Source organism: Entelurus aequoreus, linkage group LG12, assembly GCF_033978785.1.
Source record: "Entelurus aequoreus isolate RoL-2023_Sb linkage group LG12, RoL_Eaeq_v1.1, whole genome shotgun sequence".
Lineage (NCBI taxonomy): Eukaryota > Metazoa > Chordata > Actinopteri > Syngnathiformes > Syngnathidae > Entelurus > Entelurus aequoreus.
The window spans coordinates 35,548,547-35,575,821 of NC_084742.1; the positions used below are offsets into that span (position 1 = coordinate 35,548,547).

The 27,275-nt window shown below is 41.8% G+C and overlaps 1 protein-coding gene across 1 annotated transcript; it reads right to left on the bottom strand.

Annotated features, from left to right (window-relative positions):
• Window positions 1-74: 74 nt before the first annotated feature.
• Window positions 75-27,258, bottom strand: supt16h (SPT16 homolog, facilitates chromatin remodeling subunit). The gene is made up of 23 exons (XM_062065849.1): window positions 26,903-27,258; window positions 21,121-21,213; window positions 20,884-21,054; window positions 19,334-19,486; window positions 19,097-19,243; window positions 18,866-19,017; window positions 16,138-16,310; window positions 15,974-16,064; window positions 14,552-14,625; window positions 11,701-11,813; window positions 11,559-11,624; window positions 11,378-11,476; window positions 11,014-11,129; window positions 8,379-8,532; window positions 8,184-8,311; window positions 6,384-6,646; window positions 6,183-6,301; window positions 1,352-1,590; window positions 1,042-1,287; window positions 830-959; window positions 621-750; window positions 477-551; window positions 75-406 (listed from the first exon to the last, which is right to left on the bottom strand). Exons 1-23 carry the CDS (start codon window positions 26,966-26,968, stop codon window positions 300-302), a joined length of 3,105 nt encoding a protein of 1,034 aa, XP_061921833.1. The 5' UTR covers window positions 26,969-27,258; the 3' UTR covers window positions 75-299.
• Window positions 27,259-27,275: the final 17 nt, after the last annotated feature.

Below are 27,275 nucleotides of genomic sequence, written 5' to 3' on the forward strand. Positions count from 1 at the left end.
AGAAATATTAGCAAAAAACACATTGCACGCATACACACGCACGCACACAATGCAGAAAGACAAGGAATGAAGGGAAAATGCTGGTACGTCACCACGATGACGTGTTTACCAACACAAACAATGGCTTCTATGTCTACACACACACACACACACACACACACACACACACACACACACACACCCACACACACACACACACACAGCTCGTGTATCTGAGCGTGCATGTTTGAGTCCAAAGAGCCGATCGGGGCAAAGTGAGGGTGATAAGTAGGAGGGATGGCGGTTCGAGGATTGGCAGTTTAGGCTCGCCTCTTCTTTTTGCTAGGGGCTGGTGCCGATGGGCGGATCTTCCTCTTCTTGTTGTTGTTAGACGCGTCTACGTCCTCGTACTGACTCTCCTTGTCAGCTAGACAAAACAAACAACACTTTACATGTCATTCTTCGCTCACAGCAGACCAGAAACGGGCTGTACCCACCTTTCCGAGCCTCCTCCTCCAGCTCGTCCCAGTCCTTGCCGCTCTCCTCCTCGCTGCCCATCGACGCGCTGTAGTCTGTACACAACTTTATTGCTCAGCAAGCCACTTCCCCAGCGCTCAAGAAGAGACGGTGCGGAGACTTACTTGAATTCTCAGACTCTGAGCTGTAGTCTTCATCGCTGTCCTCCTCCTCCTCAAATTCCTCATCGTCCCCGGAGGGGTTAAATGTCTCATCCTCCATCTCAGACTCGGAATCTTGCTCGGCGCCGCTCCCCTGCCGCACGAACGAGACAAATGCGGCCGTAAAATGTCAAACGTCTGACAAGGTTGTGGTCGGTGAGCGAGGGACGAACCTCGCTCTCTGGGTCCAGGAAAGACCATCCTCCTTGCTCGAAGAAGCCCTCAGGGTCGTCGACGATGGTCTTCATGATCTTGGTCCAGTTGAGAGACTGCACGCCCTCGGTGTACTTGATGTCACACGAGCTGCCAGAAAGAGACAAACGTGAATGAAAAAAAAGAGCGTCCAGTTTTTTTGTGGGCGTCCTCTACATGATGGCCAGCTTACTTGAGCCACTCCTTGATGGGGTCCAGAGAGTTGACAGGCACGGCGTTTATCATGGTGACCTTCTTGTTGTAGTCCTTATAGACGATTACCACGTCAAAGTTTTTCAGGTGGAACTGGACGCGCTCAAAGTGGACCAGCTCCACCTCGTCCAGAGTCACCACGAAGGGCGGCCATTCTGTGACGTTGACGAGGGAGCTGGAAGTGGGCTGCAGCAGGCAGGTGCTCCTGTAGGGGGCGCCCTGGAAGCTGCAAACACATTCCCAATTAGAGGTCTTGCTCATGTGGACAAAGTCCAAAGGGTGGGACTTACCCCAGGTCCCTGAAGGGAACTTCAAACTCTAGTTCTTCCCTTGTGAGCGTCTCCACCTTCTCAATGAAGTTCTTGAAGGCCGACTTGAGCTTGTGCCGCATCTCGCGCTCCATCTGCTCGGCGTAGAGGTCGTCGCGGTCGTGCATGTGCTGGTGCTTGCCCAGGTCCGTGGTGATCTCTCCCACCTCCGTGTAGAACTGCACGTCCGTGTGGCGCCGCTTGCCAAACATGATGGCGTTCTACAAGAGGGAGCAAAGCATCCACTAGAATCCAGCTTTGCAGTAATAAGTAGATGATTGGCAGGTTTGCCTGGGGCATTTGACAGAAACCTGACGTAGGGATGTTCTGATTCCAATCATCAATGAGTGAGATCGGCCATTATCAATACCGTTCAAATTTATTAACTGTAAATGTTTTCATTCATTTATCATGAGTGCTATTGATAGTTTAACAGTATGAGCACAATATTTAAACTACCGGTAGTTCCTTATTCTCTTTTGATACATACAATAGCTTGAGCAAATAAAGTCAATAGTACGCAATAAAATCAAAAATTACTATACTACACATTCAGTCCTTTTTTTCCTCCTCAAAGTCCTCCTGTGTCTAGGGACAGATTCTCTGAATTTGTAAACTAACAAAACAACAACAAAAATATTTTGAGAAAACAAAAATATCAATCAAATCATTCTGGTATCGATCATATATTAATATTACCCTTGGTGTCGACACCACCAATTTATGAATCAATCCGTCTTCTTACACGTTGTGTACCTCTGGCTGTGACAATGCTGACACACCAACAGCTGTGATTGTATCCTCTCTCTTGACTTTCATTAAAGGCCTACTGAAATGAATTTGTTTTTATTTAAACGGGGATAGCAGATCCATTCTGTGTGTCGTACTTGATCATTTCGCGATATTGCCATATTTTTGCTGAAAGGATTTAGTATAGAACAGGGGTCGGCAACCCAAAATGTTGAAAGAGCCATATTGGACCAAAAATACAAAAACAAATCTGTCTGGAGCCGCAAAAAATTAAATGCCATATTACATACAGATAGTGTGTCATGAGTAGGGATGATGTTTGATAAGAAATTATCGAGTTCGAGCCTATTATCGAATCCTCTTATCGAACCGATTCCTTATCGATTCTCTTATCGAGTCCAGATAGGTTGTTGTATATGGAAAAAAACACACAATATTTGGTTTAACAAAAGCTCACTTTTATTATATAAGAAAACAATTTAATCTAATAAATAAATAAATATTGACTTTTACCCCCCTAAAAAAATAAAATAAAATAAATAAATATTAACTGTTGTTACCCAAAGTATATTAAGTGTGATTTTTCAGAAAAACAAATATATACAGTAACACAAAAACAACCTGTCTCTGTGATCACTAAAGGTGTATAAATAATAATATAGTGTTAAATAAAATCAGTCCCTTGGGCACAAAACTGAAAATAATACAGCTCTCCAAAAAGTGCAATTCTGCTGCTATTTGACATAACTGTTTGTTATGATGCTTTGACATTTTTGCACTTTATTTCTTTATTGAAAGAAAATTCTATGAAGAGAAAAGTTGTTTGCAAATGTGGTTACAATGCTAAAAAATGAAAAGTTAAAGCTAAAAAAATAAATACACTTTATTGAGTTAACATTATTTCTTTATATAGGGGGAAAGATGTTATGAGCTAGGGCATATAACAACTACACTACCCAGCATGCAACGGGAGTGACGAGCATGCGCGGTAGCCCCGAAAAGTGTTGCATATCGTCACCCGGCAGCTAAGAATGAGGTTATTATGAGCACGCTGTGAAAGCAAACGTCAAGAACTCAGCCAACACGCCTCGTCTGCATGATTTATAATTAGACAGACAACACATATACAGTGTGATTTTGTTTTGTTTACAAGTAAAGAAAAACAAAAGTTAAAAAAGGGAGATGGCATATATGTATGTGCTGCGGTTGCTTTAAGAACGTTGCGACAGCTGCCGTAAAGGAGGTGCGTTGAATGAGGTTATTATGAGCACGCTGTGAAAGCAAACGTCAAGAACTCAGCCAACACGCCTCGTCTGCATGATTTATAATTAGACAGACAACACATATACAGTGTGATTTTGTTTTGTTTACAAGTAAAGAAAAACAAAAGTTAAAAAAGGGAGATGGCATATATGTATGTGCTGCGGTTGCTTTAAGAACGTTGCGACAGCTGCCGTAAAGGAGGTGCGTTGCTAGCCTGGTTGTTATGTTTCAGGTGGGTCGTAAAAGTGTCCGTGTATTTTTACCCTGCTCAAATTTCTCAGTAAAGTTATTCATTGGATTATACCTTTTTGTTTTGAACTTTATTACACCGTGGAGCGCTTTTTCCCGTCCATTTTTTCCTGCTTTCCCTATTTGCGCCTAATGACTGAGCTACGTGACGCCATTTCTTGTGATGTCACACGGAGCATTTCTGGTCGGGACGGGATTCGTTCCGAGGGATTCGAATAAAGAACCAACTCTTTTTATTTACTATAGTGGTCTCGATAACGGGTACCGGTTCTCAAAAAGGGATTAGAGTCCGAGGACTCGGTTCATTTCTTATCAAACAACCGGGAAAACCGGTTTCGAGTATCATCCCTAGTCATGAGATATAAATTGAATTAAGATGACTTAAAGGAAACTAAATGACCTCAAATATACCTACAAATGAGGCATAATGATGCAATATGTACATATAGCTAGCCTAAATAGCATGTTAGCATCGATTAGCTTGCAGTCAAGCAGTGACCAAATATGTCTGATTAGCACTCCACACAAGTCAATAACATCAACAAAACTCACCTTTGTGCATTCATGCACAACGTTAAAAGTTTGGTGGACAAATTGAGACAGAAAAAGAAGTGGCGTAAAACACGTCCTAGAAAGTCGGAGAAAGTTCTACATGTAAACAAACTACGGTGAGTTCAAAGACCGCCAAAATTAGTAGGACAAAACGGCAATCGCCAAATACTTGAATCGGTGAAGCATGTTTAATATAAACAGTGTGCTTTATAACAATTAGGGAGATTTGTGTCATGTTTGTCCTCCTACAGAAACCATATTAAAACAAAAAATATATATTTTTCCCCTCATCTTTTTCCATTTTTCATACATTTCTGAAAAAGCTCCAGAGAGCCACTAGGGCGGCGCTAAAGAGCCGCATGCGGCTCTAGAGCCGCGGGTTGCCGACCCCTGGTATAGAACAACGACGATAAAGTTCGCAACTTTTGGTCTCTGATAAAAAAAGCCTTGCCCCTACCGGAAGTAGCGTGACGTAGTCAGTTGTTCACCTCCTCATTTTTTCCTATTGTTTTCAACGCAGCTAGAGCGATTCGGACCGAGAAAGCGACGATTACCCCATTAATTTGAGCGAGGATGAAAGATTCGTGGATGAGGAATGTTAGAGTGACAGACTAGAATGCAGTGAAAGACATATCATTTTTCGCTCTGACCGTAACTTAGGTACAAGCTGGCTCATTGGATTCCACACTCTCTCCTTTTTCTATTGTGGATCACGGATTTGTATTTTAAACCACCTCGGATACTATATCCTCTTGAAAATGAGAGTCGAGAACGCGAAATGGACATTCACAGTGACTTTTATCTCCACGACAATACATCGGCGAAGCTCTTTAGCTACTGAGCTAACGTGATAGCATCTGGCTCAAATGCAGATAGAAACAAAATAAATAAATCCCTGACTGGAAGGATAGACAGAAGATCAACAATAATATTAAACCATGTACATGTAACTACACAGTTAATAATTCTCAGCCTGGCAAAGCTTAACAATGCTGTTGCTAACGACGCTGAAGCTAACTTAGCAACCGGACCTCACAGAGCTATGATAAAAACATTAGCGCTCCACCTACGCCAGCCAGCCCTCATCTGCTCATCAACACCCGCGCACACCTGCGTTCCAGCGATCGACGGCGCGACGAAGGACTTCACCCGATCACAGATGCGGTTGGCGGCTAGCATCGGCTAGTGCGTCTGCTATCCAAGTAAGTCCTCCTTGTTGTGTTGCTACAGCCAGCCGCTAATACACCGATCCCACCTACAACTTGCTTCTTTGCAATCTCCATTGTTCATTAAACAAATTGCAAAAGATTCACCAACACAGATGTCCAGAATACTGTGGAATTATGAAATAAAAACAGAGCTTTTTGTATTGGCTTCAATGGGCCACCGATACTCCTGTTTCATTGGCTACGTCACGCGCATACGTCATCATCCAAAGGCGTTTTCAACCGGAAGTTTAGCGGGAAATTTAAAATTGCACTTTATAAGTTAACCCAGCCGTATTGGCATGTGTTGCAATGTTAAGATTTCATCATTGATATATAAACTATCAGACTGCGTGGTCGGTAGTAGTGGGTTTCAGTAGGCCTTTAATCTAATTGTTAATTTCCTGTTAATATCTGCCTATTTTCTGCTGTAACAAGGTTCTATACTTCAACTATACTAAGCACTTATTTCTTGGTATTTAGCGATTAACTTAGCTATAAGCATGCCTTCTCATGCTTGTTCTTTGTGTGCAACATGTCCTAATACTTGACACTTAAGACATTACAAAATGCAGTTTATTCTCCGTAATGGAGGTGATAATTATTAACTTAGGGGAGTATCTCCACACTCTAAATAGGTTCCAACATATAGAGATACACAATTAATTTCTAGCTTGTCAGCCAGGGGACTAAAAATAAATACATCTCGAGTCAGAGGAGATCATCGTTTGTGAGCGGCATATAAATATATTTTTTCCAATGACATCACGGCCGATCGATCAGCACATCCCTACCTTGAGGTGGAAGTGCAGGACGATGATCATCTCGCCGTCACACGGCTGGAAGACAGCGTGCTTGATGTTGTTATAAAGGATGTCCACTTTGTCGCCGCGGACTGACGTGAAACGGAAACCTGCCCAGGGATATGAGTGGAAAGCAAATCAAGCAAAAGCAGAGGCGGTGATGGCGGCCTCAGTGAACGTACGGCCTTTTACCGTTTGTGTGGGCCTCCAGCGAGCCCTGCATCCTCTTCTGTGCAATGTTGGGCCGGATGTAGAGGTCTTTGAGCTTGGGGTTGCTACGATTCAGGTTGATGACCAGCGAGTCCTGTTTTACTATGCCTTCCTTCTCCTTTTCCTCCGCCTCCCGTGTCTTGTAGCGCTTCTGCACCTCCTTGATGATGCGGAAAGCGTTCTGCAGATTGGTGGACGGCACAGATGTGTCGCCAGGCGCCTTCAGGTTTGACGCCCGATATGTGCTGACAAAACGGGAAGAAAGCATCACTTGTCAATGTGTTTAGTTACGGTAATTTTATCATCCTGGATTTGCACTACTTGGCTGCTACCACAAGATGGTGCCATTACACCATGCCAAAGTAGTTAAGATGCAAAAGTGCCATCTCAGGTTGGCTTTATCTTACTTCACAATGGAGAAATAAAAATGCTAAAGTCACGGGGAACTATTTTATCTTTAGTATTGTCTGGCCTCTACTACTAAAAGCAGGCATAAAAAAATACTTAAATATCATAAATATCCTAAATACTTCAATTAACATCACACACGCAGGCTAATAACTAGTGGGGTCTCCAAGTAGTGCCGGTGTTCTAACGAATTGAACTGCTTTGTCAAAAAAGCAACCCAACACTACTGAGCATGCGTACACGTGTATTAATGCTAAGGTTTTCCTCAAAACAAATTAAAAATCTAAATCAACTACTTAGAGCAGACTGTCACTCACACTTCAAGTAAGTATCCCTCCATCCATCCGTAAGTAAACCTTCTAAATTATATTAATTTAAAAAAAATTTCTGACCAGTAAGCATGTAGACAGAATGAGAAAGTTCACATTGTATATTCACAAACAGTAAGCAAAGCGTGTAGGCAATTACGGCCTGAGGAAGTTCACATTGACGCAAATAACGGTAGCCTACATTTTCGTTTTCAATTCAATTCAATTTATTCAGGATACACCCTTGAGATGCAGCATCTCATTTTCAAGGGGGTCCTGGTTTTCATTACCGTTGTTTAAACAGGAATAGCAACTGGTAGCTGTTTTTGACAAAGCAGTTTGATTTGACAGAACATCGGGTCAAAAAATATTAGCATTCACAGCTGAGACTCTAGGCAACCCCCTTTTTATATAAATGTTGGGGGTTAGACGATACGCTCAGCTCACGAGACAATACACACACACACACACACACACACACACACACACACACACACACACACACACACACACACACACACACACACACACACACACACACACACACACACACACACACACACACACACACACACACGTACGCACACGCATGCATATCTGCACGCTTTTGCAGCTAATTGCAATTTAAACACCAGTATTAGCTTTTGTTAAAAAGTTTAGGCATGTCACTTTTAAAAAGATTAACGAGTTTTATGATAACATTACATTTTCATACTTTAACAGGTTGCAAAACATGATGTCCATATGACTTCAAAGAAGCTCTTTAATAATCAATATTTTAAGACCTCTGCAAACATTTTTGCTCAGCCATAAAGGTTAGTTGAGGTTCTTCAGATGAGGCAACTTCCAGCTGACTGTTGTTTTCGATTGTGCCACCCAATCATTCAAATTAACAAATTGCAGACAAATGTTTTTTCGAATCATATTATTGTTAATAAGTAAACATTTGCACGTGTTATGTATACATTTTTGTAAAGAACAGCAGGTCTCCAATTACCACCCTGTCTTTTTTGTGGTTTAGGTAAAGAAAGGCCCCAGCCAAAATTAGAGCATTGTTTGTACGTACATTTCCTTGACAAATGTAGCGTCCGGGTTGGGGAAGATGTTTCCCTCATGTCGGCCGAGGGAGCTGCCAGGGACGTAGAAGTTGATCCTGAGGTACGTGTAGTCTCCTTCGACAGACATGCTGATGTTCTACAAGCCAAGAGAAAGAAAAAGTTTGGTGGAGTCAAATCCACGATGGTTGCAAGATGGTCTGTACCTTGATTGTGGCGATGTGAAACGGCGTGGCAATGCCAAAGACCGGCATGACAACGGTCTCGTATTTCTTGTCGATGAAAATTTTCATTTCTCTGATGTCCTTCTCTCTCGGCATCTGAGACATGTTTTTGTAGGACACATTGGATTTTCTGGCCCTAAGAAGGAAGAAGAAGAATGGTGGTAAAAACCAGGACAGTAGTTTTGATGTAGTGGTGCAGAAAGTCCCCCGGACCTGACTTGATTGAGCCTTATTTTTTTAAAGCTGGCTGCTGATTTTAGAGCAGAGCCACTTTCAATTATTTTTAATCTGTCAGCTAAAAAAAAAGACATTCCATCAGTTTGGAAATCTGGGAAAAATGGAGGTGATCAGTTATTTCTAATTATAGGCTAATATCTAATTTATGTTTCTTATCAAAAATTCTGGAATCTCTCGTTTGTGATCAGTTGAAAGAGTTCCTCTATTCAAATACAATTATTTGGTATTATCAATCAGGCCTCAGGATACAGCACAGCACTATGACTGCTCCAATGAAGGTGGTAAATGACATTGTAGCGCTTGAATAAAAAAAAAACAGTACTGGGCCTCACTTTTTATTGATCTCTCCAAAGCGTTTGACACTGTAGATCACGCTATTTTAAAACGCAGGCTTTTTCTCATTGGACTGTCAGAACATACGGTCGCTTGGCTTTCAAATCATTTAAAAAACAGGACCCAGTATATTAATTACAAGGGCCTTTGTTCAGCATGTGTCACTGTTCACGAAGGGGTGCCTCAGGGATCTGTATTGGGGCCCCTCTTATTTATCTTATACATCAATGATCTTGAACAACATTTCTCTGATGTTAATATGCATTTTTATGCTGACGATACATTTTTTTATTGCTCTAGATCAGACCTGGGCAAATTAAGGCCCGGGGGCCACATGCGGCCCGTTAAGCTTTTCAATCTGGCCCGCCGGACATTCCCAAATAACGTTTTTAGATCTTTCAACTGTAGCTGCCATTATGATGTGCAGGGATGTTTTCTAATGACCGTAAGTCTTGAACTATACAAAGTATTTCAATGGTTGACATCTGCGCTTTTGCATGATATACTAGTTACTATGGTAATCTAATTAGTTCCTATGGTCATCTAATTAGTTACTATGGTAATCTAAGTCACGGCAGCTCAGACGAGGTACCAAGCAGTGTGGGTGGGGAGCGTTTCCACAGAGTGTTTCCAGAGCGGCCAGCCTGAAATGTGGGTGTCAGGGAGGGAAGGAGATTTTTACATCAAAGTTCTAAAGCTTATTGATGTATCAGATATATCAGATTGTAGGTGGGAGTTTTTTACCCTTCGCGTTCATATTTCGCGGTGTTCGTTGCATTTTTGTTGCGTTTCGCTTGATTGTGAAATATGTCGATCGAGAGGGGGTGTGACGTTCATATGTTGTCAATATTCAGTGTTTTATCGTCCATAGTTAATATTGTAAACCCCACATTCTTTATTTTCATGTACATTCTGGGTGTATCATTCAGTATAAAAAAAGTAACATTCCATTCTGTTTTTTAAGGCGGTCTGTCATAACGTTTTTAGCATTTAATCAGACATTCTTGTTAGGTTTTGTATTAGTGTTCCTAAAAATAGATATACCAGCCCCCAGACACATTATTTTCTCTAAATATGGCCCCTGAGTCAAAATAATTGCCCAGGCCTGCTCTAGATCATCTGTCGAACAGGCTGTTAATTCCCCGCACAAAGCTTTTGTGGCTGTGCAGAATTCACTTTTTGACTTAAAACTGGTTCTCAATCCTGACAAGACAAAACTCATGCTGTTTTCCAAACATAGGAAGGTGCCTTAAACTCCCCCGGTAGTGTCCACTCTTGAAGAGAATGTCATAGAAGTGGTGAATGAATATAAATACATTGGGGTTTTAATTGATGACTCTCTCACTTTTAAACCTTTTATTGATCAACTGGTGAAGAAACTAAAACTTAAATTGTTTTTTTTTTCCGTAATAAGAGATATTTCTCTTTTGGTGTAAAAAAGCGCCTTTGTCTACCACATTTTTATCTGTGCTAGATTATGGTCTTTTTTTATATGAATGCTACTCATTCCTGTCTTCAGATGATCGACTGTGTTTTTAGAGCCGTGACACACCACTGTGACTTGTACTCTCGGGTGGGATGGCCTTCTCTGTCCACTAGGAGACAGTGTCATCGGTACACTTTTATTTACAAGGCTCTTCTGGGACTATTGCCCGATTACATTTGTGCATTGATTTGACAGACAAGTACGAACTCTTATGCACTGAGATCAACGATCAGCTGTTGTCCCTTTTGCTCGCACTGAGCTGGGGAAAAAAGCTTTTGTCTATGCAGCTCCTTGTGCTTGGAACATGCAACAAAGAGACTGGAAACTGACTGAATGTTTATCCCGGAATGCGTTTAAATCCAAGCTGAGAGCATTTGAAGGAGCCTCAGTTATATGTAACTGTTTTACTTGATGTCCATCCTGTCATTTTAATGTGTAATGTGAATGTAATTTTACATGTAACTTTGTTGCCTCTTCGCCAGGACTCCCTTGAAAAAGAGGTTTTAATCTCCATGGGATTTTTTCATGGTAAAATAACAAATACATTTAAAAAACACTCACTTCTGTATCTGCTGCTCGCCTTTCTGTTCGGTCAGACGCCGCTTGGCCTCCTCGTTCAAACTGTTGGCCAGCTCCTTTTGGTGGGCCCGACGCTTCTCTTCAGCAGTCATCTCATTCTGAGTGGACGACAGACACTTGAGCCAGTGTCATGCATGCGCAATGACCAACAACACTCATGCGGCTACAAAAACAACATCCACACAAGGCACAAAAGAAGAGGCTTGCGCTCATCAGTGCCAACTACTTACCTTCCCAAGTAGCTAATAGAGACCAAAAAACAATCTTAGTCAGCAGCTCGCCTGTGCACGTCAAGTGAACGTTCCTACATGCGCGCACACACACTAACACGCACACAACAACTCACCCGGGTTCTATCGGCAAGGAGAGCTGCACTGCGAGCGCCTTTTCCCAACAGCTCTTCCGCATCATTCCCGTCCTCCTCGTCATCGTCCTCATCGTCATTCTAAGAGAGAAAGAGGACATATTCAAAGTTGGCAGTCACAAAGGGACATACGAAGGGCATGCGATAAGACAAGAATGCCTACCTTTAAGAAGATGCCCACGTTTTTGATCTTCTTCTTGACCGGTGTGAGAACTACGGCTGCCTCTTCCTGCCGCACAAACGTTTAATTTTTACAGACCAAACGGTGCCGAGCTTGTGCTCATTGCAAATTGAGAATAGATCACCTCGTTGATCTGCACAGTGTCGCCGACAAACAAGGCGTACTTCTTCTGTTCTTCTTTTTTGGCATCCTTGTTGGTGAGGTCGGCCAGGCCTAAGCTGATACTGAGCACCATGCCTGCCACACACACGCACACACGATTGGTTTGCGTAACCCAACTTTTTTTCTTTAAAATGCTGCACATAAAAAAGGTTGAAAAGTTAAAACATTCACCTAACTGTGCTGGCTGCGCTATTAGTTTTCTGACAAATGCATCACATGGTGGCGGCGTTGTTGAAACCTTATAAATTGGATGGAATGAAACTGCATCAAAAAGCTCGATGCTACAAAGCACCCGCCAATTTTACAGAATATTTACAAACCCCGTTTCCGTATGAGTTGGGAAATTGTGTTAGATGTAAATATAAACGGAATACAATGATTTGAAAATCCTTTTCAACCCATATTATAATAATAATGGATTAGATTTTATATTGCGCTTTTATGATAAATTAAATGATAAATGGGTTATACTTGTATAGCGCTTTTCTACCTTCAAGGTACTCAAAGCGCTTTGACAGTATTTCCACATTCACCCATTCACACACTGATGGCGGGAGCTGCCATGCAAGGCGCTAACCAGCAGCCATCAGGGGCAAGGGTGAAGTGTCTTGCCCAAGGACACAACGGCCGTGACTAAGATGGTAGAAGGTGGGGATTGAACCCCAGTAACCAGCAACCCTCCGATTGCTGGCTCGGCCACTCTATCAACTTCGCCACGCCGCCCCCCTATTATTAGATACTCAAAGCGCTCACAGAGAAGTGGGAAGCCATCATGCATTCACACCTGGTGGTGGTAAGCTATATTTGTAGCCACAGCTGCCCTGGGGTAGACTGACGGAAGCGAGGCTGCCAGTTTGCGCCTACGGCCCCTCCGACCACCACCTATCATTCATTCACCAGTGTGAGTAAGGTGACCTATTCCTCTCAAATGTATGTTCTTTGCCAAGATAATCCATCCCACCATTCAATTGAATGCACTAAAAAGACAAGATATTTGATGTTCAAACTCATAAACTTTATTTTTTTTTGCAAATAATAATTAACTTAGAATTTCATGGCTGCAACACGTGCCTAAGTAGTTGGGAAAGGGCATGTTCACAACTGTGTTACATGGCCTTTCCTTTTGACAACACTCAAACGATTGGGAACTGAGGAAACTAATTGTTGAAGCTTTGAAAGTGGAATTCTTTCCCATTCTTGTTTTATGTAGAGCTTCAGTCGTTCAACAGTCCGGGGTCGCCGCTGTCGTATTCTACGCTTCATAATGCGCCACACATTTTCGATGGGAGACAGGTCTGGACAGCAGGCGGGCCAGGAAAGTACCCGCACTCTTTTTTTTTTACAAAGCCACGCTATTGTAACACGTGCTGAATGTGGCTTGGCATTGTCTTGCTGAAATAAGAAAGGGCGTCCATTAAAAAGACGGCGCTTAGATGGCAGCATATGTTGTTCCAAAACCTGTATGTACCTTTCAGCATTAATGGTGCCTTCACAGATGTGTAAGTTACCCATGCCTTGGGCACTAATGCACCCCCATACCATCACAGATGCTGGCTTTTGAACTTTGCGTCGATAACAGTCTGGATGGTTCGCTTCCCCTTTGGTCCCGATGACACAATGTCGAATATTTCCAAAAACAATTTGAAATGTGGACTCGTCAGACCACAGAACACTTTTCCACTTTGCATCAGTCCATCTTAGATGATCTCAGGCCCAGAGAAGCCGGCGGCGTTTCTAGATGTTGATAAATGGCTTTCGCTTTGCATAGTAGAGCTTTAACTTGCACTTACAGATGTAGTGACGAACTGTATTTAGCGACAGTGGTTTTCTGAAGTGTTCCTGAGCCCATGTGGTGATATCCTTTAGAGATTGATGTCGGTTTTTGATACAGTGCCGTCTGAGGGATCGAAGGTCACGGTCATTCAATGTTGGTTTCCAGCCATGCCGCTTACGTGGAGTGATTTCTCCAGATTCTCTGAACCTTTTCATGATATTATGGACTGTAGATGTTGAAATCCCTAAATTTCTTGCAATTGCACTTTGAGAAACGTTGTTCTTAAACTGTTTAACTATTTGCTCACGCAGTTGTGGACAAAGGGGTGTACTTCGCCCCATCATTCTTGTGAAAGACTGAGCATTTTTTGGGAAGCTATTTTTATACCCAATCATGACACCCACCTGTTCCCAATTAGCCTGCACACCTGTGGGATGTTCCAAATAAGTGTTTGATGAGCATTCCTCAACTTTATCAGTATTTATTGCCACCTTTCCCAACTTCTTTGTCGCGTGTTGCTGGCATCAAATTCTAAAGTAAATGATTATTTGCACAAAAAAAAAAGTTTATCAGTTTCAACAACAAATATGTTGTCTTTGTAGCATATTCAACTGAATATGGGTTGAAAATGATTTGCAAATCATTGTATTCCGTTTATATTTACATCTATCACAATTTCCCAACTCATATGGAAACGGGGTTTGTAGTTGAATCCCAAAATTTGGTACAGGGTAGTCACAAGTACACGTGTGAAAAACACAGCAGCCATCAATCAAAGCGTGTTTGCAGGGGCACTATCGGGACATAGCAACTAATTGTCCATAAATCATTGACTATTGGACTATTGGACGCACTATTGGACTAATTTCCAATAGTGGAAAATTTAAGGATTCCTAATACACGCGTACTACAATGTCTCCGAAAGAAATTTCACCACAACCTACACGGCGCCCATTATTGTCTTGAGGTAAGGTGTCCAATTATATTTTACAAAAAAACAAACGCCCAGCATGAGGTTTACACAAGAAGTCATGGTTACCTTTCTTCAGCTTGTACTGATTCTTTGAGTTGAGCACCAAGGAACCTTCTCGGAACTCGATTCCCATGACGAACCTGCAAATCCACATGTGAGGCCAGTGTCTTTCAGCGTAAAGTGCGAGGGCTGCACTATTGAGAAAAAAACCTAATTGCGATTTTTCTCTCCAAAATTGCGATTGCTTTTCAATTTGTGTGATGTATTATATACTGTAAGTATGTTCATGTTCGAAATAAACTAACAAAAAGAAAGAAAGAGAAGAAAGAATTTGGGATTTTTATGTTTTAAACAGATAAATGCATAAAACGTGTCTTAAAGTGCCACACATTAGAACAGTAAGCAATAATTTACTTTCAAAAATATTGGGCTTTTAGCAGACAGTTTTTGTCTAGCTCATGCTCTTAAACTGAAGAAATAACCGATAAAAACTATAGAGCGATCATAACGTAAAGTAATCATAATATTTAAAACTAATGCAAGTAACCTTTTAAAAGGATATAAACTTTTATTTCTCATTAATGTGAAATTGTTTACCATGGTACTGTAATTGGAAGGCAAGTAACTTTTAGTTATCCTTAATTGTAAAATAAATAAATAAAATGGATTCTGATTTTTGTAAGCAAAAATGTAATAATAAATATTGAAAAACTTAAAGTGCATTTGTTTTTCCAAGTTGGAAAAACTAGGTCTGACGTCTTCTTTTTTTTTGTGCCAATCGCGGCATTCTAGCTCGTTCGTCCATGTTGATGGGCTAATAATGTCTATTAAATTTGAAGATGAAATATTTCTACAAAAGGACATTTGGCTTTGTAATCATATTTTTTCCATCCTAATTTTTCCATCCTAAACTTTGCGGAACTTCCTACTACCAAGTCGCGGATAGGCTGGCCTGAATCCTGTGTATTGTATGTGAGCGAGAAGTCCTGCTCTCCGCCCACCAAATCCAAATTATAAATGACTGCAAAGACGGCTTACTGCGTTCAGTTAATTCTACTGTTAAAGAAACACGCTCAGGTGCTGAGAGCGATACAGTGAGTGAGACCTATTTCTCCCTGTTTGAAGCGAGAGATGAAGAAACAGACATAATTTATCGATGCCGGCTAAGCATTTCAACTTAAATTTTTATTTATCAGTCAATTGATTGACTTATTGACTATCGGCTCAGACTTGGTCACCATCAAAACTTTTTTCAAGGTACAACCATTGTTTGTTGTGTGTGCTGCCTCCACTGCAGCACACAGAAGACAAAGGACGCAAGGCTCAACAATTCGGATTGGCGAACATGTCTGTCACTCAAATGCCGGTGACGGCAGAGGAAAAAAAATGTATTGCCGTTTGGTACCCGCACTAATTAAAACCTCAATGCCAATTCGATGTCAATTAATCATGCAACCCTAGCGTATGTATTTATTTACGAGAACCAACCCAAGATTTTTGGTCAGCTTGGCAATGAGATCAGGTTTCTCCTTCTTCATGTACTCCAGCACGGCATTGTAAGCGTCGCAGATTTTCACACCTGGTGGCGAGGAAATGCATGAACATAGCTTTCACAAACCAAAATATAAAACAGACCGCGCTTTTGAACACACCATGCTTGAGCTCTTTGAGCAGCTCCTCCTCCAGCTGCAGTAGGAAGTTGTAGTTGTCCTGCATCTCCTGTGGCGGGTCCACCATGAGCGTGCGAACAAGGTTGGAGCAGTACGACTTGTAGCGGATGCCCATGGCACAGGTGATGGCGCCGAAGTGTATGTGGTTCTTGTCGCTGGAGGAAATTGGGGGGGAAAAAAAATCACTAATTGTAACGTAATTGAACTTGATCAAATGAGATTTCACCTACCAGATTTTAACCAATTAATATTGGCTGCCGAGGATATTTGGGTTGTAAGGTATATCAGTACTAAGAAATTACAGGAGTACTAATGAATTTAAAAAAAACAAAAACAAAGTTCAATACTACCTTTGAAAAATACTGATACCGGTACTTTTCACACACACACACACACACACACACACACACACACACACACACACACACACACACACACACACACACACACACACACACACACACACACACACACACACACACACACACACACACACACACACACACACACACAGGAGATAGAGGAGGGCGAATTGCATAAGCGGCAATTATACATAGTTATAAAGAGGGTGCGCAAAGTGCAATATGGAGGTATTTTCAATTCAAAACTAATGATAAAGGTGAAGCTATAAACAGTGAAGCACCGCCCTGCAAGCGGTGCTTAAAACATGCCTCGCCAAAAGGTGGCAATACTTCAAACATAGGTAAAACATTTAAAAGACAAGCATCCACACCTGAACAAGGAGTTTAAAGACCGACAGACAAGAATGTAGCGAACTAGCTCCCCAGTTGCGCCCAAAAAGATACGTAGACACCAAATAGACCTGATTGGCAACTTGCCAATTATTAGCGTATTAGCGAAGTCAAAACCGCTCAGGTAACGTAATTTAATGCTAGTGAATAGGGCTGCACAATTCATTGACTTCGAACCAACACAGGTTTTAATTGGTGCGATAACTAAAACGGGTTTTTTCTACGCCTTCACGCATTCGAGTGACAGACATTTTTGGCAATCAAAAGTCTCTCTTCAAAACAGGGAGAAAGATGTCTCTGAGCATGTTTTAACTGTAGCATTAACTGAACGTAGGGAGCCCTCTTTACAGTCATTCACAATTTCAGACACGGTGGGTGGAGAGCTAGCCAACACAGACAGGCACACAGACAGAGAGCCTTGCTACTCACAAATCGCTAGTAAAAGTAACAAAAATGAGGTGGAAAAAATATGATTACCGTACAAAGGCAAAATTCAAAGCGGATGGGCAATATGATTCCTTCCACATGGACAAGCAAGCAACAATGCCATGATGCAAACAACACGACCTAGTGTTTTCAACTGGGGAAAAAAATGCACTTTAAGATGTTAAATATTTAAGGTAATTTTTTTGAGAGATTATTTTTTGTTTATTTAGGACAACTAAATTATTTACCTTCCAATTACAGTACAATAGTAAAACATTCCACAGTAATGACAAATAAGTGTATATTATTATTGACATATAGTATGATCACGGTATAGTTTTTAGCGGTTATTTATTCACTTTAAGAGCATGATGTAGACAAAAGCTGAGTCTGTCTGCATAAAGCCAAATATTTTTGAAAGTAGATTATTGCATATTGTTCTCTGTGGCACGTTGAGACAATAATATTTTGATTGACAGTCTAAAAGTCTTCCTTCACTTATTTGCGCAGTTCTATGCATTTATATGTATAAAATATAAAAATCGCAAATCGAATCGCAATTTCAGAGAAAAAAAACTCTGTTTTTTCTCAAAATCGTGCAGCCCTACAAGTGAATTTTGTACCAAATTCCTACAATTTGTGTTTTTTATCCTGAACAACGTGGGTTTTACCTGCTACATGTCTTTTCTTTGTATTTCTTAGCAATAGTATTGTTATAGTATTATTTTTAGTATTGACTAAATAGTGTAGATGTCTTAAAGCACAGACCAAGAGTTGCAACCATAAATCATGAAGTATTTAATACAAGGTCAATAAAGCATTCTATTTTGTGGTCCCCTTTATTTAGGGGATCATTCATCTTGTTTAGTTTAGAATTAACAAAAGTGACCTTACAAAGGTCTTAAGGGGGAACTGCACTTTTTTGGGGAATTTTGCCAAACATTCATTATCCAAGACAAGCACACATAAGTTTGAAACCTGAACTGGAGCTAGTACAGCCAGCCAGAATTGGTCTCTCGTCTTGCTCATCTAAATGAGAAGGCATTCATTTCAATTTAAGAGGTAATAGCATGCAGCTTTGACAATAAAGGCAAATGGCGCTCCCTTGGTAGGCTGTGTTAGTACATGCTGTGTTTACGGCAGATGACGTGCTAACGTTACTGATGCTGGATGAGATCGGTGCGGTTAAAAAACACAACATTAATTTATAGTTATTGCATGCTGTGTCTTCAAACGTATCAGCATTTTGCTTGTATGTCCTGTTTTTGATGAAATAGCAACCTTGCAATTATTACAAGTAGCGCTGTTGCAATCTTTTCTTGTCAAATGTGGCCAAAATTTGGGAATCGTTTTAAAAATTGGCAAGCAATTCCAAGGAATTGATACACTTGGAGCAAATTCTGAACAAGACGGAGCAAATTCTGAACAAGAACCATTTTTCAATTACCATCCCTAATTCTCACACATATTAAATGCTAACGTCCTTGGTTTACAACCAAAAAAAGGAAAATAAATCACTTGTTATTGATCACCTGACAACACTGAATTTGAGGCTATAGTTTCCTCCGCTCTGGATAATTGGAGGGTAACACATCTCCACCGTGGTCGGGTCCACGCCGCCCAAGTACTTCTTCTCCTCGATTGCCTTTTCGACAGACTCGGCCAGTTTGCTGTGGCGCACTTTCTGTTGGCAGAAAAACACAAGTGAGCAAGAGAGAGAAAAAAAAGTGTTCCTTTGTCCACAATGACCTCAATATCCTCACCTCATCCGCATCGACTATCTCCATGACGCGCTCCTTAAAGAACTTTGAGTAAACCTCGCTGGTGATGGCTGCCGCCTTCTTCATCAGGTTGAGCTCGCCGTCCTCCTTCACCGCCATGGTGTACGCCACCACAGCACTGATGTCCACCTTCCAAGGGGTAGAAGAAGAAGTGATGTCACACACAAACACACTCTGTCTCTCAGCTAACATCATTATCAGCTTTGAAGCTCTTCTTGCCTTTTGTAGCCCCTCAGTCGTAAGCGTGTCGTTCCAGCTCTTCATGTAGTCGCCGGGGAACTTGTCCTTGCTGAAGATGCCGACTGTCTTGCCTTTAAGGCTGCCTTTGATGGCATCCAGCATCTTGTCAAAGTTAGGCTTGTTGCTCTCGTTCTGGAATAAACACCATTAACATTATTCTTGTTTGACTTTCTTAATTCTCAATATAAAAACTGTTCGGTTCTAAAGCAAATTGTATAAAACTTGGCCAGATTTTGCTTTCTGTCATTATTATTTTTATATTCCGACCATTGTGTATGAAGCAATAAAATTATAATCTCCAATAAAAATTAACAATATAAAAAGTAAAATGAACAATTTAAAATACAAAAATGTATTGAATGTTTTATAAAAAGTGTCAATTTTTTTTTAATTAAAATAAAATAATTTGAGTTTCCATCCATCCATCCATCCATCTTCTTCCGCTTATCCGAGGTCGGGTTGCTGGGGCAGCAGCCTAAGCAGAGAAGCCCAGAATTCCCTCTCCCCAGCCACTTCTTCAAGCTCCTCCCGGGGGATCCCGAGGCATACCCAGGTCAGCAGGGAGACACAGTCTTCCTAGCGTGTCCTGGGTCTTCCCTGTGGCCTCCTACCAGACGGACGTGCCCTAAACATCTCCCTAGGGAGGCGTTCGGGTGGCATCCACACCAGATGCCCGAACCACCTCATCTGGCTCCTCTCGATGTGGAGGAGCAGCGGCTTTACTTTGAGCTCCTCCCGGATGACCGAGCTTCTCACCCTCTCTCTAAAGGAGAGACTCACTCATCGGAGGAAACTCATTTCGGCCGCTTGTACCCGTGATCTTGTCCTTTCGGTATTAACCCAAAGCTCATGACCACAGGTGAGGATGGAACGTAGATTGACCGGTAAATTGAGAGCTTTGCCTTCCGGCTCAGCTCCTTCTTCACCACAACGGATCGATACAGCATCCGCATTACTGAAGATGCCGCACCAATCCGCCTGTTAATCCCACAATCCACTCTTCCCTCATTTGTGAACAAGACTCTGAGGTACTTGAACTCCTCCATATGGGGTAAGATCTCTTTCCCAACCCCAAGATAGCAACCCACCCTTTTCCGGGCGAAAACCATGGACTCTGCATGGAGGTGCTGATTCTTATCCCAGTCGCTTCACACTTGGCTGCGAACCGATCCATTGAGAGCTGAAGATCCTGGCCAGATGAAGCCATCGGGACCACATCATCTGCAAAAAGCAGAGGCCTAATCCTGCAGCTACCAAACTGGATCCCCTCAACACTTGACTGTGCCTAGAAATTCTGTCCATAAAAGTTATGAACAGAATTGGTGACAAAGGGCAGCCCTGGCGGAATCCAACCCTCACTGGGAACAGGTCCGACTTACTGCCGGCAATGCAGACCAAGCTCTGACACTGATCATCGGACCGCCACAATCAGACAGTCCGACAAAGGGTCACACGTGTAACTTAATTACAAAACGGGGGTCAAGGGTTAACGAGCACCAACAAACAATACGACGGGCAGGCAAGCTCACCTTCTCCCTGGTGAGCAACGTGATGGGCGGTACCCCGTTGGCATTCTCGTTGCCCTTGGTGACGGCCACCTGTTTAAGGAAGTCCACCTTCTTCTTGCTGGCCAGGAAGAGGATCTTGGCGTCGCAAAAGACCATGATGGTGTCCGTCAGCTCGTAGCCAAAGAGCCAAGTCTGAAGACGCAAGGTGCCTTTAACATTCAGCTTCCTGATTATTAACATAGAGGAGAAATCTCTTACCTGTATGGCTGTGGATTTAGCGTAGACGATTTCCTCATCCACGCCCACAGAGACCACAATAGCGTCGACTTTTCCAAAATCATCCTCTCCTTTCTGGGAGTGGACATAAAGCGATTGTATAATATATGCTTATAAAGACGTACACATTACGATTGATGGCCAAGTGGCTAGCACTAGGGATTTCCCGATCAGCATTTTTGGCCTTGGATCCCGGTCCCATATAGACTATAGATTATGGAACTGAAAATGCTAGCAAGTAGTTAAAGTAAACATTATACACATTTTTATAAATCTTGTTTCATGAAATTTAAATTGTTGTAAATCAGATTGACAATTAAATGTATGGTATTAAATGCTACTTACAATATTTTGAGCAAATTAAAGTGAATAGTACACAATAACTAAACAAAAGCAAAATGTACTATTGGCTCCCAGATAAATCATTTGGGAGCCTGAGTGTGTAAGCATTAACCCCAAAAATTATTTTGTAATGAGAACAAGAAAAAGATCGATCTAATCCAGGTGTGTCAAACGTGCGGCCCGCGGGCCTGATCCGGTTTTATTTGGCCCGTGGGATGAGTTTGCCAAGTATAAAAATGAGCTGAAATTTTTGAATGGAAGAAACTGCTGTTCTAAATTTGTCCACTAGATGTCGCAACAGCAATTCTTTGTAGCTTTGTAGATCAGGGGTCCCCAAACTTCGGCTCGCGGGCCGGATACGGCCCCCCAGCGTCTAAAATCCGGCCCGCGGGAAGTCCCAAGTAAAAAAAATGCATTTTACCATCGATAACGTGACATGCAGCAAGTGCGCTCTTTAAGTCAATTAGTGTGCGAGGAATATATATGTATGAATACACACACACACACATACATACACACACACACACACACATACATACATTAGGGATGTCCCGATCCGATATTTGGATCACATCGGCCGCCGATATTTGCCAAAAAATGCGTATCGGCAAGGCATGGGAAAATGCCGATCCAGATCCAGTTTAAAAAAAAAACGCCGGTCTGTGTTTTCCAACGCACCGATTTAAATAATACATTCCACTTTTCTGCTGCTCCCTAATTTCCGTTCCGCATTTTCCAGCACACATTCAACACATCCACAGGTCTGTGGATTCTCACACAGTTGCTTTTAGCTGCTGGCATTACACGACAGGCGCTTCTCACTCTTTTCTGTGTCTCCCTCTCACAGACAGCAAGCGCACCTTACACACGTCACATACGTGACAGTATGTGACGCCCTCCCCGAGCAGAGAGGTAGCAGCATGGCTAACGTTAGCTGTGATGCTAGCGCAACCGTGCGAGCAACGTTCCCTCTAAGGTGCGCGTCTGTGCAATTGCGCACTGCTCAAGCGTCCTCTGCGCATAGCAATTATATGCCACGCACAAAATCAAATAAAAAAATAAGCGCATAAAAATTTTCGACACACGGACACGACAGAGAAAACAGTTTTCGTCATCATTGTTCAAATATTGTAACGTCTGTCGAGACGCTTATCTCCATTCGGTGCCACACGCCCACACCATCAAAATGCAGAGGCAAAAATGTCCACATCAACACCGTATGAAAAAATAAGTGATTTTTTTAGTTGTGATTTCCTTCTCTGCATGAAAGTTTAAAAGTAGCATATATTAATGCAGTATGAAGAAGAATGTTTTAATGTAGACATGCAAGCCTTGAAATAAAATTTTGAAAATCAAGACTACATTTCCTGCAAATGGGTGCATTTCTACCCTATATTTTAACTTTAGATTTATTCTCATATCAAACTCTTTTGGCTGTCTTTTTGACACTTACATCCGGCGCCCCCCTCCACACCCCGGATTATAAATAATGTAAATAATTCAATGTGATTATCTTGTGTGATGACTGTATTATGATGATAGTATATATCTGTATCATGAATCAATTTAAGTGGACCCCGCCTTAAACAAGTTGAAAAACTTATTCGGGTGTTACCATTTAGTGGTCAATTGTACGGAATATGTACTTCACTGTGCAACCTACTAATAAAAGTCTCAATCAATCAAAACACATAGAATCATCATTCTGCTGTAATTATATGCATCAAGTGTTCATTCAAGGCTAAGGCAAAATATCGAGATATATATCGTGTATCGCAATATGGCCTTAAAATATCGCAATATTAAAAAAAGGCCATATCGCCCAGCCCTAGTTCAATGATGCCATTTCTGTTTGTCATGTATAATTTTGTCTATTTTGTGTTTATCCTTGAATAAACACGTCAGTTTCTTGTTACCAACCATTGTGTATTATTCAAACTCCCCTAATTCAGCTGGCTAGTTGTTATCAAGAGTACTAAAACCCTTTTCAACATGATTCTGACAACTATGTAGGCTAAATAACTTTAAACTTTAATACATGCTCGGATAGGCCAGTATCGGTATCGGATCGGAAGTGCAAAAACAATATCGTATCGGATCGGAAGTGCAAAAACCTGGATCGGGACATCCCTAATATATACATACATATATGTATATACATATACGTATATATATATATATATATATATATATATATATATATATATATATATATATATATATATAGCGCAGCCCCCAGCCAAATTGTTTTACCCCAATGCGGCCCCGGAGTCAAAAAGTTTGGGGACCCCTGTTGTAGATGATGCTTCATATGTAAAAAAAAAAAAAAAAAAACACATATTAGTGCACCAGTCGAGGAAAATTAGCAAACTAGATAAATAACATACTGTAATTTCGATTTTGATATAATTTTTTTATCTTGATAGATTGAAAATGAACACCAATGAGTTGACTAATGAACATCGTCACATAATTTATTCAGAAAGTATCAATAACGACAAAAAAAGATAGAATACTATTAACAGCAACATGTAAGTGTAAACAAAAAACAAACAATATGATTTGTACATTTTTAGAATGGGCTTGTTTTATTTTTAAACAAAGAAAAACAATATGAAATTGTCTTTATTTCTAAGTTATCGTGCCGTGATTTTACCAGTCCGGCCCACTCTGGAATAGATTTTTCTCCAAGTGGCCCCCGATCTAAAATGAGTTTGACACCCCTGATCTAATCACTTTAGTGGCGTTTACATACTGATATGATACCACTCTAGGTGTCGATTTTATCTATATTTGGATCACCCCGACTTTACATTGACGTTTTAGGCTTTTTGTGTCGTCCTGTTCGGTGTGTAGGACCCCGATTATTACTCCGGATTCAGTGTGGAGTTTGCATGATCTCCCCTCCCCGTGCTTGTGTGTATGTTCTTTCAGGTACTTCCACATCCCAAAAACATACATGTTAGACTAATTAGAGGCGCTAAAATATCCATTTAAGTCCCATCCTAAAACTCATTTGTATACTCTAGCCTTTAAATCAGGGGTCTCAAACATGCGGCCCGCGGGCCAATTGCTGCCCGCGAGACGTTATTGTGCGGCCCGCACCTCATTATGAACGTTTAATGTTAGTGCGGCCTGTGAGTTTTATATGAATGCCGCTTGACAGCGTTGTGTGCGGAGCTGAAGCATTCTTGCCAACCCTCCCGATTTTCACCCTTCAACATTTCTGAAGACAACAATATTGAGGGCACGAGGTTTAACGTCCACTGTTTCTCCGTACAAGTAATGCGCCTGCACAGTCACATGTTGTATGCGGCTTCCACGGACACACGTAAGCGACTGCAATGCATACTTACTCAACAGCCACACGTTACACTGAGGGTAGCCGTATAAAAAAACTTTATCAATGTTACAAATATGCGCCACAATGTGAACCCACACCAAACAAGAATGACAAACACATTTTGGGAGAACATCCACACGTAACACAACATAAACACAACAGAACAAATACCCAGAATTCCTTGTAGCCCTAACTCTTCCGGGCTACAAGGAATCTACCAATCATGGTGTGGTATATGGCTCTCAAAGGCCGAACATTGACGTCACTTGCGTGATGCAAGCAGAGAAACATTTTGCTGCTTTTCCACGAGACGCTCTTCCTCCCTCCCTCCCTCCCTCGCTCTCTCTCGCTGTAAACTCCACAGACATGCTGAGGAGTATGCAAAATACCAGGGAGATGAGAGAGTGAACCGGGTTGCACATTATGTGTATGTGTATACATTGTTGCTGACTGGAGAAATCGAATAATTATTGTTAGAATAGAATAGAAAGTACTTTATTGATCCCTGGGGGAAATTCAGCACCACAGTTCGCTCACAATAGACAAGAATAACAATAAATAATATAATATATATATATAATATAAATATATTCTACATATACTCTACATTTAAGTGCAGTCAAGGAACATATGCATTATACAGTCTGATGGCTGTCGGTATGAAGGACCTCCTGTGTCGTTCCGTGTTGCATTTTGGGAGTCTGAGCCTTCCACCGAACGTGCTCATTCTCCCCGCAAGGTCCGAGTGTAGTGGGTGGTGCTAGACTTCCCCTCTCTTGTTATTACTTATGACTGATTTATTTACTTAATTCTCATTTTGTTCATTTATTTTGTGTTGAAAATAAAAATAGACATTTAAAAATAATTTTTTTAAGAAATCTTTTCTTGCGGCCCAGCCTCACCCAGACTCTGCATCCAGTGGCCCCCAGGCAAATTGAGTTTGAGACCCCTGCTTTAAATAGACCCCTCTTTTAGACCAGTTGATCTGCCATCTCTTTTCTATTCCTTCGTGGAGAGGGGGGCACTGATTAGGTGACCACAGATGAGCGCTAGCTGTTCAAAGTCAGCACCCAGGGTGACATCTGTTCATCAGTTGGGGACGTTTCTGCGCTGCTGACCTGTCTCCACTCAAGATGATCCTCTACTGGCCCCACTATAGACTGGGCTCTCACACTATTAACTAGATCCACTCGACGTCCATTGCACCGGTCGCCCAGGCGGGGGGGTCCCCACATCTGCGGCCCCCTCCAAGGTTTCTCATTGTATCCCATTGGGTTGAGTTTTTCCTTGCCCTGATGTGGGATCTGAGCCAAGGATGTCGTTGTGGCTTGTGCAGCCCCTTTGAGACACTTGTGAAACACTAGAACCCTCAATACAACTCATACAAATGATGTTCATACAATTGATGAAGAAAACGCGCATTGAAGATTGAGTGTGTGTGTATGTATATACTACGAACGACTACTGCTATGAACTATGCTCTTGCATTGATTGATTGAAACTTTTTAGTAGATTGCACAGTTCAGTACATATTCCGTACAATTGACCACTAAATGGTAACACCCGATTAAGTTATTCAACTTGTTTAAGTCGGGGTCCAAGTAATCAATTCATGCAGACAGCTTTAAACTGATTTTAAAGCCGTATAATGCATGTTTGTGTGCATTGAATACCGAAACAGATGGAAAATGCTGTATGGTATGGTGGAATTATCTGTCTTTCTCGGTTGCATTTGTGCTCATTTAGGTTTGTGCATGCGTGCCAGAGCTCTTGTGGGTATCTTGCACATGTTTCCTCCTTTCTGGCGCTGTCCAACTAGCCACCTTAGCATTAGCACTACGCTAAATCGATTTAATACGTTTCGAGTGAGAACATAGCCACACCGTGGCGTGTCAATAACTAGCTCCTAGTACAACAGCTGCTCGCTGAAGATGTATTTACAAACGGCGCAGTTTGTTTCGTATCAACTGCGTTTGTGCGTTGCTAAGCTAGCTGGCTAGTTGGCGAATGCTAGCCATTTAGCTAGCTAGTTAGCTTTTAGTTGTCCCCCACCTCGGCCGTCTCTTCGACATTCTATACCTTCCAGTTGCTGTAGAGTCTCTTAATCCGCCGGTAGTAAGCCTCCTTGTCGAGGTTAACCGCCATGGTGAGTCTGCTGCTGTTGCACACTCCAGCCGCCGACCTCGCGTCTCAGCAGGCCGGATGATGATGCTAGTGCTAGCAGTGGCGGTCCTGTTAAAGATGATGATGATCCGCTCAAAACAACGCGCCTTCCTCCTCCACGCACGTAATGATGATGCTATTGCCTCTCTTTTAACTCCCTGCAATATTTGATTTACACATAAAAACAATGGACAATTTCTCCCCTTCTGGTCCTCTCTCTCTCTCTGTACGCACTGCGAGCACACCAATCTATCACAATTAAGTCCACCTCCTCCTCCTCCTCCCCTTT